At 56.5% G+C, this 18351-nt stretch overlaps 1 protein-coding gene across 1 annotated transcript in view; it reads right to left on the bottom strand.

Moving 5' to 3' along the window:
- Positions 1–16098, bottom strand: part of MNT (MAX network transcriptional repressor) — a 29337-nt gene extending 13239 nt beyond the window's left edge. The window contains exons 1-4 of the mRNA XM_038157768.1: positions 15809–16098; positions 6232–6793; positions 4080–4121; positions 3287–3398 (exon numbers count right to left, since the gene is read on the bottom strand). Of these exons, the coding sequence (XP_038013696.1) occupies positions 3287–3398; positions 4080–4121; positions 6232–6793; positions 15809–15881 (789 nt within the window). The 5' untranslated portion in view covers positions 15882–16098. The remainder of the gene's footprint in view (positions 1–3286; positions 3399–4079; positions 4122–6231; positions 6794–15808) is intronic.
- Between the last annotated feature and the right edge of the window lie 2253 nt (positions 16099–18351).

Raw genomic sequence — 18351 nt, 5'->3', positions numbered from 1 at the left:
AACCCCAAAACTGCAGGGTGTTCAGGTGCCACAGTGACAGGCACAGCTTGAGAGCTCAGAGTAGCAGTCTTGCTTAAGGGCTTCAGCTGGCTTCCAAAGATGATTCCATTTCCTAGGGGGAAGGAATCCTCCTGGGAGAAGCAAAGCCAGCCCAGCTGCACGGGCTGTGAGCCACGTCTGACATGCGCCAGGCCGTGCCCTCCCCGGCAGGGCAGAGCCAGAGGGGCTCCGGGGAGGACAGGGCTGTCCTCTGCTGGGGACACCCATCAGGAGCAGGCCCGGGGACAGGGCTCTGCTCTCGCAAAGCAAGCAGCAGTTTATTCTCACTGTGGTTTCTTCCACATCGCTCCGTGCATCTCACAAACTTCCCAGAGGTCTCTGGCATTTTCACTCAGGTTGTGCAGGCAGCAAAGCGAAGGACAGGAGCTGAGGTGGCCCATGTCAAACAGACTTGGCTGCAGCTGTGTGCCGGGTCTGGAGCCCACGGCGCTGCTGGACCCACCGGGACACCCTCCTCAGCTGAGAGCCACAGCACAACAGCCCACACTGCCTCAGGCTGAATCACCAGCTAAAGGGATTATTAACTTCCAGCTGCGTTGGGCCCCATTTCCTTTGTGCAACAGCGTGCTTAATTGCAAATTCTAATTTGCTGTTGCAGAGCACAAGCCCAGGTCCAAGGATAAATTAAAATGACGGCTCTATGGGAAGTTCAGAATTTAACTTTCTAACTTATCTGATTTGATGCAGATACAAATATTTAAATCCAGCCAAGGAAACAAACAGCCTGTTTCTAAGATGTTCCAGCTGGGAAGGGGGGAAGGAAGGATTTTGTAGGAAGACATGCTGCAACAATCAGTGTACTGTCACAGTGCCTGCAGGAGCAGAACAGCCGCTGTGCAGAGCTTTGGCTGGTGCTGTGCTCCTCCCCTGCGAGGCTCATTTGGGTTTGAGTTTCTTGAGCTTTTTTTTCCCTTTAGTGAAAAACTACTTTGCTATCCTGAGAGTGAGAGCTTTTACTTTTAAATCTCCATTGTACAATTGTCCTGTTCTCTTTTCAAGGGAAACACTGAGCCTGTGAGTGAAACACATGCAGCCTGGCACGTGATCGGTAGCCATCCCCATACTGACAGATGTTAGTTCTGTTAAAACAGGTCGCACCTAAATTCAAACTGCAGTAAAAAAAATAAATTTAAACGATAACTTTTGTCTCTGAATGCTGAAATTTCAAATCAGGTTTCCAGTAATCTGGGTTTTTAGCACAACTGAATCCTGTGACTGAACCACAGACCCGCGGCTTTGGTGCTGCCAAGGAAAGCAGGGCTCGGGATACTCCCTGAGCAGCTGCCAGAGAGGATGAGGAGGAGAAGGCGTGCAGCGAGGCTTACACAACGTCACCGGCCGTGCCGTGTCCCTGCCCGCGGGCAGCGAGCCAGCCCTGCGGGGCCGGGTCACAGCCAGCTCGCCGCGGAGCCGCGCCACGCCAGCGGGCCCTGCGCTCGCCACGTGCTCCCCGCACACGTGCAGGCGGACGCGGCCACGGCCCAGGCCACCCTCACCTTCTCTGCCAGCCGGGCGAGCAACCGGCCGCCCGACGGACAGCCACGGACAGACTGCCACGGACAGACTGCACACTGACCGACAGACAGCCACGGACAGACAGCCACGGACAGACTGCACATGGACCAACAGACAGACTGTACACTGACCGATGGACAGCCACGGACAGACTGCCACGGACAGACTGCACACCGACCGACAGACAGCCATGGACAGCCTGCACACCGACTGACAGACAGACTGCACACTGACCGACAGACAGCCACAGACAGACTGCACACCGACTGACGGACAGCCACGGACAGCCTGCACACCGACCGACAGACAGCCACGGACAGACAGCCACTGACAGACAGCCACTGACAGACAGCCACTGACAGACAGCACATGGACCAACAGACAGACTGCACACCGACCGACGGACAGCCATGGACAGACAGCACACAATGTCCGATGGACAGCCATGGACAGCCTGCACACTGACCGACAGACAGCCACAGACAGACTGCACACCGACTGACGGACAGCCATGGACAGCCTGCACACCGACCAACAGACAGACTGCACACTGACCGACAGACAGCCACAGACAGACTGCACACCGACCAACAGACAGCCACGGACAGACTGCACATGGACTGACGGACAGCCACAGACAGCCAGCCAGTCCCAGCCCAGCACCACACACCCCAGACTGGCCACCAGAGAGGCTCCTCCTGCCATCACAACATCAGCCTGCCAAAATCCAAAGAAAGGCTCAGGTCTTCTCCAAAGCCCATCAGGCCTCAGTACAACCACACCCCCAACAATCACTTTTCTGAGCAACACAGAGTGGCTGGGGACAGTCAGAATTTGCCCCAACCAAAGTCTCTCTGAGGGAAGTTGTTGGTGAAAACTAAGAGGAAGGCTGAACTGATCTAATTCTGAGGCATTACTGACTCTCCAAAGCAAAGCTGAAGTGAATAATCAATTCTGAACACCAGAGGGAAATGGTGTTTGAGAGTGACTGAGGAAAAATGGAAACAAAGTGAGGAAAGATTACGTTTTACTGTGGAAAAGACCATTGTGATCAATCCTCAGCACCTTTTATTCCAGTCAAAATGTACAAGGTGTACTGGCTCTCTATTTGCACTATAAATGCAGCAACTCTTCCAGTTTCCAGATGAATTTTAACTGCCCTACATGCTACTGATTTCACATTCACAGGGGACATCTACAACAATTTCTTTTGTGCTACCATTAACCACTTTCCCAAACACTAAACAAGCAAACACTAACACTTATTTCCCTCCAGCTATAAACACAACTGATTTTTACCTTTGCTTTCTCCTAGATTCACTCCTGGTGGTGCTGCATCCACCTACAGCCTCATGCTGCAGCCTCAGATTCTAGACTTTCCTTGCCTCCAAGCAAATGACTTGTACTCACACGTCCACCTCACCAAAATTTTGAAACATACCAAATCTTTACAGAAATCTTTTGATTAAGCAAACAGAAAACCTCCCCAAACCATACATACTAAAATTCACCTGAGCCCAAAAGGAAACAAATGAAGTTCACTCAGCTGGATCTCTAAGATCATGTGAATGATCTGCTCCCTGCCATCAGCCCTCCTGGTAAGGATGATGTGCGGTTCACTTGGAGCCCCCAGAAGGGGAGTTTCTGTGCACCCCAGAGTCAGCTCCGGGCTCTGCCCTGCCCAGCCCCAGCCCACGAGCGCTGCACGTACCTGGATGTATCGCAAGGCACTCCTGAGGACGCTGAGGTTTGAGGTCTTCTTGTCATCTACGTTGGGGATGTTGCGCTTTAAGGTCTCAAAGCACTCTTTCAAATGTGCACGTCTAAAGAAAACACAGGTGGGTCGTCAGCTGCCAGGAGACACAGCAGGAACCAATTCCACCAGAGGGGAGAGCTTAACTGGGGCCTTAATCCAGCAAAGCAGCCACACCTGTGCACAGCAGCCCCCAGCACAGCAGGTCACAGCTGAGCCAGCTCACCCCAGCAGGGACTGTGCCTGGGCTCTATCCCAGCTTTGTTAGGAACACCGTGCAGCCTTAAATAAAATATCTCATCTCGCTGCACTGGTGCTTTCACTGTCACCATACTTCCAATTTAGCTAGTCAGGCTTACAAGAGTCTTGGGTCAGAAACTGATGTTTATTCTGTATTCACACTGTACACTGACCCCTCATTTGGGGTATTTTACTCTTTTAAAATCAAAAGAGAGTCACGCTGTTATGCACTGTTACTGCTTTGCAGGATCAGGGTGGTTGGGATGCAATGGTGCAGTTAAACAGAACATACTGGGAAGCAAGAAATGCAGAATTGAGCTATAAGAAAGCCAAGCAATACTGCAAGATTCAGTAAAAGTCACTAAGAATTTTATTCAGGTTATCTGTTTAAAAAACAAGCAAGCAAACAAACAAAAACCCGCCAAAGCAAAACAAATATTGACAGACAATAGGCCAAAAAAAAGGAGGAGAATTACAAGTAAAAAACCCAAACCCCTGGCTTTCTACGCACCTGTTCTTCTCCAATTTATTATGTACTTCCCTGGTCCCAACCCTGTAACCCAAACAGAACAAAGATCAGCTCAGTGTCAGGTTTGAAACTCCTGCCTTGCACCTGTGCTTGCGGCAGTGTCTGTACGTCAAGATGCAAAAGCAGCAGAAGTGTTCATACATCACTGGTTTAACATTAAGTATATATATATATTTCTGCCTATACTGTTTCCAGATAAACTCCACGCTTTACACATGCACCAGAGGAACCAAGCATTGTGCACACAGTGCACAGAAGATACCAACAGGTGGGATGTGTGTGCATATATGCAGCTGCAGCTACCACCAACAACAGGGAAGGACACAAAGTATGGATTTTAAGTATTTGTAGAGACCCAGAGAGCCCAGATTCTGCCCTGGTTCTGACCTATGCCTACGCTCCAGTGGGACAAGGTTTGTGCAGCTCCAAATGCAAGCGTTGGGCATGGGGCAGACACTTCCAGCTGCTTTGGGTTTTTACTGTGTGTGAAACACAGCTGAGGATAAACATAGAATGAAGCAATACAGGAATTCTCCAGTCACTGCTCAAGGAAAAACCAGCGTGAGTTTCTGGTTTTGGGGTTTGAGTCCACCCACTCTCTGAATCAGAGGAATATTTTTAGGAAAAGCCAAACCAATACGTTATCTCAGTTTTTCAGCTCAGTTTTTCAGTGATAAGGTACATTAGCAGATGTGGAGATTTCAAGTATCTTTCATACACTGTGCAAAGTAATCATTTGCCTTTGACTGAAAATACAGGGCATTGAGGTAATAATATTTAATAAACTGTCACAAGTATTTGACAGCATTTTCCCGTGAAACATTTACAGTCTGAAAGGGACATGTTTTCTGTGCTTATGGAGCCATTCTGGGGGGAGGCAGTGGAGATGCTGTGCCCCACACTGGCACCACAGCCCCCCCAGCTCACCTCAGTCTGACGGCACAGCAGCAGATCGTGGGTGCACCTGCAGCCACCCCACAGCCCACAGCCCAGGCAGCCAAACTTGTGCAGCCTGCCCTGGTACCCCGTGCCAGCAGAAACCTCCTCCACAGCTCCCTCAACCCACACAACATCAGTGACAGGCTCTCTTCATCAGTGCACAGACCAACAGACCCTTCCAGCAGCAGGCAGGCTCTGAAGATCCCAATCTGCTTAGAGGAATTACACTGGTATTTTACTGAAGCCTTTACCTTCACAAGCTCCTGTCTGCATTACTTTCACTGTTTCCATGCATTTTGGGGTCTGTACATTCCAATGAACCTTTTTGCTGTCCATTATACATCTCCACCAGTCCCCATGGCATTCACACACCATCTCCAACACCACTGCCAGGAGACACCCCCTGCTGCAGGCAGCCAGGAGAACAGCCAGGAGGGAAGACTGAACAGATCCAGGTCACTTATGCTGCAGGAAAATTGAGGGGCCAAAGGAAACAGGTAAAACTGCTGCGAAGAAGGGAATGGTTTGTTCTCCCAGTCCACAAGCAGCAATACCAGACTCCCTACTGGGATACTGTGGTCTGGAAACAACCACCTACAGAGAAGGCAGGGTCTCCACCAGCCAAAGCCCTTAAGAACAAGCCAGAAAAACACTAACCTGGAGCAACATCAGAGCCACAAGTCCTGTCAGAGGGTGAGGGCAGACTAAATAGTCCTCAGCCACTTCCAGCTGCAAGATTCGGAGCAAGCAGGAGGCCCTTAGCACTCACAGCACTGAGAAACTGGTGATCTCTGTCCTCAGAATAACATCTCCCAGATCCCATTCCAGTTTTCAAGAAAGCTCCCACAAGCAGCAGTGCACTTTGATTTCCCTGACCAGTACAAGCAGCGATCTTTTGCCAAACATAACACGAGATACCACTTGAGATCAGACATGCAGGGCTGGGACTTGCTTCCTAACACGGTTCTGGCCTGCAAAAAAAAATCCTTACACAAAATCTTACAGTGTGGAGTGAGGGAGGGAAATGAAAACCCGCCAAGCTAAAAACCCCTGCTCTCAGCAATTCAAAGACGTTAAACATCCACAGCTCTCGGCATTTCTGATCCGACAACACTCTGCACAAGCAGGAGCCGCTCCAGAGAGACGCAGCTGTGCCTGTCCCTGCTGGACACGCACCCACACGCAGCGCACTCACCCTCCAATTCTCTTCTTGAGCTCGATGGGCTTCATGTCGTCGGCCGGCGCCAGCTTGAGCGCGCCGAGGGGCGCGGGCGCAGCCGGGGGCTGCAGGGGCTGGATGGGCTGCGGCACCACATGGTGCTGCGAGATGGCCAGCACCGGCGCCGCGTAGGGCGGCAGCTGCTTGGGGCTGCCCGCCGGCGGCGTGCCGGCTTTGCCGTCCGGCAGCTGCGGGCCCGGCGGCCGCTGGATCACCGGGGCCACCGACGGCGCTTCCTTGGGCACGCTGGCGGGGCTCACCAGGGGCTGGTGGCGCTGCACGAGCGGCGGCGACAGGGCGGTCTGGGCCGCTTGCTGGGGGGAGCTGGTGACAACGGGGATGGGAATGACGGAAATGGGAGCTGCCAGGGGCGCGGGCGGCAGGGGCACGGGGCCCGGCGGGGAGATGGGCACCAGCAGTTCGCTCCGGGGCTCCTCTGGGGAGAGGGTGCTGTTGGACCGTGGCACGCTGGCCTTGCCCGGCTTCTTCTGCTCCTGCTCCCTCTCCAGGCAGAGCTTCTCATGCTTCTCATTCTCCTCTGGAAGAGAAATACCCACAGTGAGCAACGGCGCTTCCCTGACCTTTCCTGAGAGCAGCCTACAACCAGCGTGGGGCAGGATCCCTAAGTTAAAATACCCTGGGTTTTATACCATCCTGAGTGAATCCCAGCTCAACGGACACTGCACTGATACAAACACATCAGGGCACCTCTTTAGTGCTGTGGATTTTAATCAAGCTCTTAAACTTGGCTTTGATGTGTGTATGTTCCTATATGTTTTCAGAACACCAGACAAAGTAAATGAAATCTGCGTGGCCCAACTAGCAAAATAAACCTCATCAAACGCAATCCAGGGCTCTGGCTTTAATTGCGTGAACATGGCACAAACAAAATTTATTTATACAAGTCCTGTGGCGCCAGTGGCCCTGGCATCTAGACATTGCGCAGCCTTAATCAAATATCTCCAAACCCACCATCCGTGAGGCTCGGCACATCCCGCTCCTGACAACCTCTGAGGACCTGCAACGAAAGGTGGTGCAGCAACCTCTTCACAGTGATATACAAATATTTGGAAAATAAAACCTTAATTTATCAAGGGAGGGATTAGGGGAAGGACGTGGACAGTTGCGTGTTCTCTTATACAGTCACCAAAATCAGGTAATTCAGAGGAAGCTCTAAGAAACATCCCAAGAGAGCCTTTCCCAGGAGAAGCTCTGGCTCGACTGAAACACTGAAGTCAGAACGTGCATTTAGGAAACTAGAGGGGTATAGAGCAAAAACTACAGAGAGCAAAAAAAGGCAACAAAACTCTTACTCCTGATTCTGAATGCCCTTTGGTACGTGTGACTGCACAGCAACACCGACCCAGATCCAGTCGACACAATTTCCTGAAGTTCAGCTGCAGCAGCAGCCCAAACACAGCCCAACCTCCCTTGGAGAGCACGAGCCAGGTCAAGCAGCCAGCTGCCAAGGTAAACACGGTCCTGAACCCACACCTGGAGAAACACCCTCTGGAACGAGCTCTAGCACTGCGGCTGCAGCCCCAGTCTCTGACCCTGCGCACTCACAAAGCGCCACATTCTGCCATCAGGAAGGGTTTCACATCCACACAGCACTCTTCCAGGGCTGCCCGAGACTCAAACCCAAAGTTTTCATTCAACTTCTGCAGCACAAGTAGGGTGAGCGAGCAAAAGACCTGACTGACTCCAAAATAGGAGGGAGGTTGCTTAAGCAGCAGCTGAGCCTTAAAGCTGCATTCTTCTGTATTTTCTCAAAATATTTCAGGGTATTATCAACAGTTCCTTAAAGGAAGATGCGAAACAGCGCAGAGTGACCAAAACCCCAGCAGGAATCCCCTGATGCAAACACAAATCTCAGCTACCAACAATTTCGGAGTGGTTCAGTTCGACGACATTAATAACTAATAAAGAAAAGCCCTTTGTCTGCGGATCTTTTGCTCCACTTTGCTGCTGGTTCGCAGCCAGAGCCAGTGCAATGGCCCTGGCACAGGGCGCATGAGGAAACCCAGCCCCGAGGAGCTGCTGAGTCACGGTGCTCGTCCGGCCTGGGGACAGAGAGAGCGGCCGCAGGCTGACCGTCACTGGACAGAGAGAGCGGCCGCAGGCTGACCAGCACCAGACAGAGAGAGCGGCCGCAGGCTGACCAGCACCAGACAGAGAGAGCGGCCGCAGGCTGAGCAACACTGGACAGAGAGAGCGGCTGGAGCTGACCGTCACCGGACAGAGAGAGCGGCTGGAGCTGACCGTCACCGGACAGAGAGAGCGGCCGCAGGCTGACCGGCACCGGACAGAGAGAGCGGCTGGAGCTGACCGTCACCGGACAGAGAGAGCGGCCGCAGGCTGACCGTCACCGGACAGAGAGAGCGGCCGCAGGCTGACCGGCACCGGACAGAGAGAGCGGCTGGAGCTGACCGGCACTGGACAGAGAGAGCGGCCGCAGGCTGAGCGGCACTGGACAGAGAGAGCGGCCGCAGGCTGACCGGCACTGGACAGAGAGAGCGGCTGCAGGCTGAGCGGCACTGGACAGAGAGAGCGGCCGCAGGCTGAGCGGCACCACCTTACCAGGCACATGGCACAGCAAAGCCCACACAGCCGCCACCCAGACCTCCAGCTGCCCCGAGACTGAGAGCAGGGAGCAGCAAAGGAGGCACTAACGGGAAGCCGTGGCAGTGCCGGGGTCTGGTGAGGACAGCAGGACCTGCTGGAGGTGACACGGCCGCAGTGCAGCAGAGCCCCCAGCCAGGACAGCCGAGATGTGCACCGAGGGCAGAGGGAGTGGGAGCCGGTCTGGAACTCCTACAACCAGCTACACTCATGGGGAAGGCAGAGAACAGCAAAGCAAGGTTAAAGCAGGCATTACTGATCACAAGTATTTATGTAAATGTCTCTGGAAGCAGGTGCAGCCCTCGGGCTGCTGACTACCTGCCAGCAAGGCCTTTGGTGTTGCTCCCTTGAGCTAAAGAGTTTATTTCAAGGATTTTTTTAGCCAAAATCTAACACTGAAGAGCCAGTGTCCTCTTCAGTCTGAGTAACCCACAGGCAGAAAGGACCCATGCTCCCAGCCCCAGCAAAAGGACTGGAGGGCCCTGAGCTACCTCTTTGGACAGAAGCTGTCTCACTGGGTGGTGAAGGTCTGTCTCCTGCTCGCTTTTCACTCACACTCACAAACCAAAGACACCCTTTGAAGTAAGCCCCCCCAAGCTCTGTTTTCTCATATGAAGGAAGCTCGCCCATGTTTGGTCACAGACACAGATCAAGGAGGGGTGATCCCCCTGCTGTGTGCTGTGACACATGCCAGACACATGCAAGGCTCATTCCCTCCCTCGTGGCACACTTAGCACAGGATCTCCTGCAGGCCCATACACAGAAAGCAGCCAAGGCTCAGGGCATCCCCTTGGCTAAGAGGATAGCTAAATCCAAAGGTGCACCTCGAAACTATGTGTGATTTCCACTCATTCTTCACACTCTTAACAAGGGGACTGAGGACAGAACAAACCAAGGGAGTGAACCAGTCCTGAGAACCCCCAGGGGATCTGAACCACAGCCCAAGCACGAGGGGTCCTGGAATGCCACCCAGCCCACAGCACTCCGCTTGCCAGCAGGTTCACATTGCGAGAGCAGGCACCTCAGGCCCCTGGCCACACCACCCAGGCAGTGACAGGCAGTGACAGCAACATCGGCAGCCACGGGACAGAACAGCAAATCCTGTCCTGCGAGGACACAGAAACAGGGTCAGCACCCCTGACCAGTGGCCTGGTGCTATTTAGGGCCTCGATGGTCTGAGTACACAGCACCAGACACTCTTTGTTACCTAATAATCTGCTGCGTTTAAATATATCCGTCCCTTTGGCCTGCCCTGGAAATGCCACCCATCTGCCAGGGGCACGGCTGCCAGTGGCAGCCAGGGAGCAGTGGGCAGAGCCACACATGCCCTCGGGCTGGCAGCATGGGCCTGCAGCAGCCAGGCATGGCCCGAGCCATGCTGCAGGAGCAGGCTCTAAGGGATGCCTTTGAATGCTCCTACCTTCCACTAGGGTCACTATCAGTACCAGGAGTTTATCAAAGCGTGTGCCTTTGCATAGCCAAGCATCCCACCTGTGTGTGTGCTGTGGAGAACATCTCTCACTCCAGGAACGGTGAGGCAGTTCTGTGGTGTTGATCTCTGAATGGTCTGAAGTGTTTTTCTGAATCATTCAGTGCTTCTGGGAACTTAACCTGCACACCTTGAACTGCTACAGCCCTGAAGAGGAGTGCCTTGGGTGTCACTCACTCTGGATATGCAGCAGTGTCACCCGCAGGAGTCACTCCAGGCTCCTTCCAGGAAAGTGCTGGGTACAGAAGAGTCTCCAAGTATTTACTATTCCAAAGGCTGCCCTGGGGGGGGACAAGTCATGCCAAGAGGAAGGGCAGGCTGGAGCCTGGAGGCTGGATTCTGTTTCTGCAGGTTCCTGGCTCTGCAGGGGAGAACCAGGAAGGGGGAGATAAGAACAGTCAGCAGAACTGGAGCCCAGCAAAGCTCAGCATCAGCCAAGCAAGCTCTGAGTCACAGCAAACGCTGCTGACACCAGAGGCTGCAGCACACAGCCACGGGCACTTCCAGGCCCAAGAACAAGCCTGCAGGACTGAGAACCCTTTAAAATCAGGACACTTTTCTGACTCCTTCTGAATTTTGGTTGACAACAGCACAAGCCCCACTTTTCTCTCCCATCTTAGCTAAACCTTTGCAGCTTGGTGCCCAGCCCTCAGCACTGTTATTTCTCCACCAGGACCACGGCAGACCCAAGACATGGCACAGCTTCCCAAAGCCCTCTGGGCTCCTGGCCGTGCCCTCAGTACGGAGCTGGCTGCCAGGCACCCGGTGACACTTCCACAGGGCCACTCGCCACTGCTGCCCAGCGCTGTGCTCAGCCTGACACCAAACAGTCCACTCCTCTGCTCCCCACACACACTGGGCCTTACCAGCACCTCACAGACCAACTACACTGTGCTTCAGGGGCACACTGCTCACAAAGGAACCTGAAATGCTTCACCATTAGAACTCAGAGGTTCACAATACACTACAGAGAAGCAAGAGCTAGGCCAGCCTACGTGGGGGCAGCTTCAGGGGTTCGGAGACCCCTGCCCCCACCTGAGACCCTCCCTGCCGAGCGATGCTGCTGCACTGCCACTGCTGCCACATGCTCACACCTCATGCGCACGCTGGGTTATTCACTGCTAATAACTACAATACTCAGATCTCCACTTTCTCAGCCAGAGGATGATGACACCTTTATGTCATAACTCTAAAGGCAAACCAAAATCAGCCTTCATGTGAACTATTCCTCCTTAGCACCAACCAGTACAGACCACTAGTAAAACCAGCAGCCTTGGTATCCAAACCCGAAACCAAGTATGAAAAATGACAAGGTGATCCTCTTGCCTGATAAAATCTAGGGAGCACACACTTTATTGGTACTTTATGGAGACACATGGCTTACAAGGAAGCATCTACTTTCAACAAAACCATTGCACCTTCTGGAACACAGCAGGAAAGACCCTCAAGAAATCTTGAAGAAGTTCATCTCCCAAGCCCCAAAGAAAAATCAACGATAACTAAATAAACACCTGGCAGACATTTCTAAAAACAGCTTCTCCAGTCTCTACAGATAATTTACATTGTGCTTTAATAAGCTATTCCAGTGCTTAAATGAAACCCTGAATCAGCTCCAGAGTAATTTTAGCTGCATTTTAGTTACAACTAACTCTTTGTGGACAGAAGAAAGAAATAAAGGGTGAGGATTTAGCAGCACTACAAAGGAAAACAAATCAAGATTGCTAAAAAAACAAAACCATCATGGAGAGCCTCATCTCTACAGAAACCCCAGGACCATCGTGTCACCAGGACGCCAAGCGTGCCACTGTCACAGCTGCAGCATCGCACCGTGGCGGGCTGGAGGGATGCACAAGCCCTGCTGTACCTTTCCCCGGTGTTTGGGATAAAGCACAGGAAAGCACTGGCTCTGACAGGCCACACGGGCACCAGCAGCACATGCTGACCCCGCTCCCCCATCCAGGGAGCTGCACTCGGGCAGCCAGGCAGGTGAGCTGTCCTACACAACATGGGCCTGTGCTCTTCCACCGGGCAGCCGCGTTTTTAAGAGGCAGGGAGACAAAGTAATGCACTCTGATAAAAAGCATGTATTTCTGCCAGCTGAACAGCTCCTGTGTCACAGTTCAGAGCAAGAAGTCATGCTGCTGGCAGGCAGGACCCAACCCACCTGCTCCCACGCACATGAGGACACTGCTGTCCCTGCTGCTGGCCCAGGGACAGAGGCACACACTGCAGGAACAGTGAACCATGGCATGCCTTAAATGTACAGGCTGGAAAAGAACAGCAAACATGAACTGGCTTAATAAACAGTATCATGAACAGACTAGGTATCCTTAAAACAGACCAAAAAGCCCACAGATGTGCCCTCAGAAGAAACTCTGAGACCCCACTTCATCCACTGCTGGCAAGTGCTCCGCAGGCTGCCTTGAGTCTGCAGCTGGTGTGTTACACAGGCAGCAAACACGCTGCTGGTGTGTTACACAGGCAGCACAGTCTGTGTGTGTGTGTTACACAGGCAGCAAGGGAGCACAGACAGGTGAAATGAGTTCAGTGACTCATGGCAAAACTGGATCTGGCAGATAACAGCCAGCCTGTTAGGTAAGCACGTTTGCTCCAGGTAACATTCCTCGATCCTGTGACGAGAACAAGGGCTCACTGCTGCACCTCCATCCCAGGGCTGCACCAGGGCTTGCTTCCACAGGCTGCTCACTCTGGCCAGCTTTCTTCTCAAGGAAATGAATGGAAATGTGCAGATTACCCTGTAGAACCCTATCCCCATACTTGAAAAAGAAAGAAGAACCAGGGGTATCTGCCCATCAAAACAGGGAGTCACCACCTGAACTGGCTGCATCAAGGCAGTTATCCCTGGAATCCCACGACAATTATCCTTGCCACCCCCGAAACTCAGACATTGCTGTGTCACAGAACAAGGCCCTTCCTGAAGTCAAAGTCTAATTGTCACTATGGCACTGTTGTCCTCAGAACTGCAGTGTAGCTCTCCTGGAAGCCTCTGGAAACAGATAAACTCACACTGTGTGTTGGGAGGTGCTTTAACCTCCCCTGAAAGAAACCCAGGTGGGTGTGCTAGCGAGGCCAGCGAGGCCAAGGCTGAGGCCACACAGCACCCTGGTCACACAGAAGCCAGTGGTGGCCAAAACGCCCCACAAGCTTTCTGGAGATGCATCCCAACGTTATACTGACGAGATCTGTTGAGAGACAACGGCGAGAGACCACCCAGAGCACAGCACTGAGCCACTGCCCACCACGCAGGCTGGGTCTGAGCAGGCTCTCCTCCTCACCCACTGGCACAGGGAAGGTGGCACCACTGCCAAAGGAAACCTTTCTGGCCACCACACACCATCACCGCTCCCAGGCAATTAAGCGTGCCCGAATGGCAGGCAGGTGAGAAGGAAAAGCCCAGAACTGTGCTCGCTGTGGGGTCACTGCCTGCACTGGCACCACTCAGGAAAGGAGTGGTGTGAATGAATGTGCAGCACCGAGAGAGCAGCAAACACAAGCTGGACAGTCACAGATCAGAATCTATGGGAAAAACCCTAAGAAAACAAGTGTCGGTTACTTGCAATTATAAAAAAATTTATTTTTCTTAGATCATGGAACATTCCTGGCTTAATCTAAATTCAAAGAAATCAGCATCCTCTAATTCAAATGTCTCTGGAGCTTGCACACAGCAGAGGGAGAAAGGACCCCAGGCTGTGAGTCTGGGCCCATGTTAAACAAGTGTTACATGCCTGGGAGGCACATGCTTACAGAGGGTTACAGCAGCAGGCACTGCCGTCAGCTGCAGACCCAGCAGCCCTTAGAGGAGTTTGGTGTGTATGTTTTAATGCTGTTCCCAAAATGGATTGATTTTCGGGCCATACTGGACCCCTGAAGTTCCACAGTGTAACTGGGGCTGTAACAGACCATAACACTTTGCAGAACACAAGATTTCAAGGGGGAGGAGGAGAAGAACACAAGGCAAAGAAGCCAATCCAGTCTTACTGCCCTTACTTATTACTTCCTAGTGCTTCCCAGCTGTTCCTCTGCTTGTGGTCTCCCCTGACATCTTCCTGCCACCCAAAGGTCACCGCAGGGCTCCTCCCTCCCGTGCCAGAGTCTTCCTGGTGTTCAGACTTCCCTGAAGCGGCCACGTTTGCACTGACGCCGCTGGCCCTGCAGCCAGCCCAGCCCTTACGGTCGGTGCCCCCAGCAGCACCCAGAGCCCGGGGCACGCTCGTGGTGGCAGCTCCAGCCTGCAGCGGGTTCGTGTAACGCCTCATCCCCACAGACCCCTGTGAGCTGCTCCTGGAGCTGAGAAGCCTGCAGGGTGCGTTTTCTTTGCCGTGCTACCCTGCCCATATACCCTGCTCAGCAGTAATTCCTGCCTCAGAAGCTGTCCAGCACAACAACCTCCTGCTCCTCTGTAACCCAGAGCCCAGCTTGTCGGACACACTCACAAGAGCGGGACGGCAGTGGAAGCTGTCTCCCAGCAGCAGGGACAAACCCAAACCCGCAGAGGTCGAGCCCCGGGTGTTTTACTGCTGCACCCAGAGCACGGGCACCACCTGTAAGCCCGGAGCCGGCATCGCCGCAGGGCTGGCGGTGGCAAGGAGACTGCCAAGGGCTGGGAAGCAGCACCGGAGCTGTCAGCCAGCCGGGGGGAGAGCGGGCCGGGCAGCCCCTGCCATCTGCAGACGCCGGGCTGCGCTCCGGGCTCGGGAATGCTCCCGGCCGGCCCCGCGCGGCCCCTCACCGCCGCATCCCCCGTCTGCTGCGTGACTCATCACCCACACAATGGGCGGCGGCACAAAGCGCCGCTCCCGCAGCTCCGCCCGAGCCCCCGCGCCGGGGCCGCCGCGGGAGCGGGAGCGGGAGCGGGGCCGGCGCCGCTGTCCCGCAGCCCGCGCCCCGCCGCGCCCGCCGCCGCTGCTGCGCGGCCCCGGGGCACAGAGCGCCGCCCCCGGAGGGCCGGGGCCGCCGCAGCGGCGCGGGCAGCGGGGCGGCCCCGGGGGTTCCCGCTCCCCGCCCGTCCCCTCGCGGCCCCGGGCGCGCCCGCAGCCCCCGCAGGGGCCGCGCGGGGCGGGGCGGGGCCGCGCGCACGTGGTGGCGGGCGGGGCCGCGCGAGTGACGCGCCAGGCCCCGCCCCCCCGCCGGCCGGGGACACGCAGCGCGCGGGGCGGGGGCGGCGGCGCCCCCGGCGGGAGCGGGGCCCGGCCCGGGGCAGCCCCGCCCGCGCGGAGCCCCCGCCGCGCCGGCCCCGCATCCCCCCCGAGCGCTGACACTGCCCCGCCCGTACCGAGTTTCCCCGGGTCGGATCCCCCCCGGCAGCGCGAAGCCCGCGCCGGTGCCCCCCCCCACCCCTCCCCGGTGCCAGTGCCCGTGTAGCCCGGGCCGGCCGGGGCTGTCAGGCGCGGCCCCGCGAGGCGCGGGCGGCCGGTCACTCACCACGTGCGGTCTGCTGCTGCTGCGCCTGCCACTCCAGGAACCGCGCCGCCTCCAGCAGCGTCTCGATGCTCATGGCGCGGGCCCGGCCGCCGTCGCCGCCGCCGCCGCCCGGAGCGCGGGCCCGCCCCGCCCGCGCCGCCCCGGGCTCGCCCCGCCGGCCGCAGCGCTGGCGACAAGATGGCGGGTGGCAACAGAAACACAACAGGCGGGCGCTGGCGCGGCCCCGCTACTACGCGGCGGGCGGCGCCAAGACGCGGAGTGGAGCTCGGGGCGCCGCCCGGACGGGACGGGACGCGCCGGGACGCGGCGGGCGGCCCGGGCCGGGGACGCGCGGGCACGGCCCCGCAGCCCCGCCGGTGTGGCGGGGCGGGGGCGACCCGGGGCGGGCGCGGGGCGGGCGCGGGTCGCGGGCGGCGCTGGCGGGCGGCGCGGTGCGGCGGCGGTGCGGTCCGGGCGCCGCGTTTTGCGGGCGGCGCTCCCCCCGCAGTGCGCTCGCGGCCCGGGGCGCGCTGTCAGCGCGCGCGGGCCAATGGGCGCGCAGCACAACACGCGTGCTGCCCTCCACATGGGCGCCCCGCGCCGCCGCGCGCCTTAAAGGGGCCGCGCCCGCCGCGCCCCGCGCACGTGCCAGAACCGCGCCGCCGCCGGGGCTGCCCCGGCAGAACCGCACCCGAACCGCGCCGAACGCCCGGGCAGAACCGCGCCAGAACCGCGCCGAACGCCCGGGCAGAACCGCACCCGAACCGCGCCGAACGCCCGGGCAGAACCGCACCCGAACCGCGCCAGAACCGCGCCGAACGCCCGGGCAGAACCGCACCCGAACCGCGCCGAACTCACGGGCAGAACCGCACCCGAACCGCGCCGAACGCCCGGGCAGAACCGCACCCGAACCGCACCCGAACCGCGCCGAACGCCCGGGCAGAACCGCACCCGAACCGCGCCGAACGCCCGGGCAGAACCGCACCCGAACCGCGCCGAACTCACGGGCAGAACCGCACCCGAACCGCGCCGAGCGCCCGGCACCCCGCACCAGAACCGCGCCGAACGCCGGGCAGCGGCCGCCGTGCCATCCGCGCCCCGCCGGTACCGGGTGCCCGCGGGATGGCCCGGTCCCGCTCTGCCCCCGCAGCGCTCCCCGGTTGTGTCCCGTCCCTGCGGAGCCTCCCGGGGCTGTCCTGGGTCACGCGTGGCTCTGCGTGTCCTTGTCCCGCAGCCGGCGCGGTGGCTGCACGGAAAAGCCGAGCCCTTTTTATGGATAAAGCAAGGAAGAGAGGGAGCCCGTTGGAAAGAGCCGGCACACCAGTGCCAGCTTCCCGGGAAACACCTCACGCTGCCTACGGTTAACTTGAGCAACGTTTTGCTGTGTACAGCCCCTTTGTCAGTAGCTTGTGAAACTAAACTGAACTTCAGTTATCCACCAGGAATTTTCCATTCTAATTTCCATTCTATCTACCTCTGACTTCTGGTTTTTGGCTGGGAAGAGATACTGAAGTAAAGGGAAAATAAACTGGTTAGAAAAATCAGTGCTTCTCACTGAAGGAATGGGATTTTAAAACCCCAGATTTTCATATGAGAATTTTCACTCTACCTACAAACATTAAGGAGTTCACAAACCGAAAACTACCCTGAGGAATGGCCACGGAAGGGGGCAAGCCCAGATTCCTGTGGGCTGGGCTGTACTGGTTTGTGGAGCTCGGGGCTGGGTCTAAAGGTGCTTCTGTTTGCCGCCGCCCGCGCTGGGCGGTCACGGCGATGCCTCCTCCTCGCCCAGCGTGTGACGGTGGCCTCATGCGCTGCACGTCCCTCTGAGCCTCCTCTGCAGGTGCAAGGATTCATTTCCTCCTGGGCTTTGCCGTGAACTCATCCCTGCGTTATCAGAATTCCTCCCCACAGTAATGAGGGTAGCGTCATCACACATGGGCAGAAGATGCAGATAAAATACAGATGAAGATGAAGCCTGGCCGAAAGAACTCACCTGGGGTAGCTTTGGGCAGGTGTAGCTCGTGGAGGGACAAGCTCATTTCTCATCGAACTTGTCAGCTGCTTTCCAATCATCTCGCAAGCTGCCCCAGCGGCTCCTCCCAGCTCCCGCAATGAATGGAGGAGTTCTACCCCAGCAGCCGGGCTGAGTGCTGAGCTCAGCCTGCGGCAGCAGCGGGAGCACTGCTGAGGGACAGGCACACGGTGCCCCAGCCCTCGGGAGCGCAGCCACAGCTGCTCCAGGGCTGCCTGAAGCTGGCATCTCCCCGGCTCTCCCTGTGGAGCCCGGACGTGTTCAGGTGCACGCTGCACGTGCTGTGAGTGACTGTATATGTCAGATTCAATAACCGGGTAGTCTGATCCCAGCAGAGGAGCCGAGGACAGCCCAGCCCCTGGCAAGCGCAGCTGGAGAGCAGCAGGGAGCTGGGACACCCACGGCTTGGGCTGGCTGTGCTGTGCTGGCGTGCTGCAGGGGTGTCCCTCTGCAGGGCTCACACTGCTCATCTGGCGCTTCAAAAAGCTGGACATCCTGACAACAAGGTGGCTGGGATTTCTGTCAGAGG

Source organism: Motacilla alba, chromosome 19 (genome assembly GCF_015832195.1).
Source record: "Motacilla alba alba isolate MOTALB_02 chromosome 19, Motacilla_alba_V1.0_pri, whole genome shotgun sequence".
In the NCBI taxonomy this organism is placed as follows: domain Eukaryota; kingdom Metazoa; phylum Chordata; class Aves; order Passeriformes; family Motacillidae; genus Motacilla; species Motacilla alba.
Note: the sequence above shows the minus strand (reverse complement) of the source record. Positions and strands in the feature narration are given on the sequence as shown.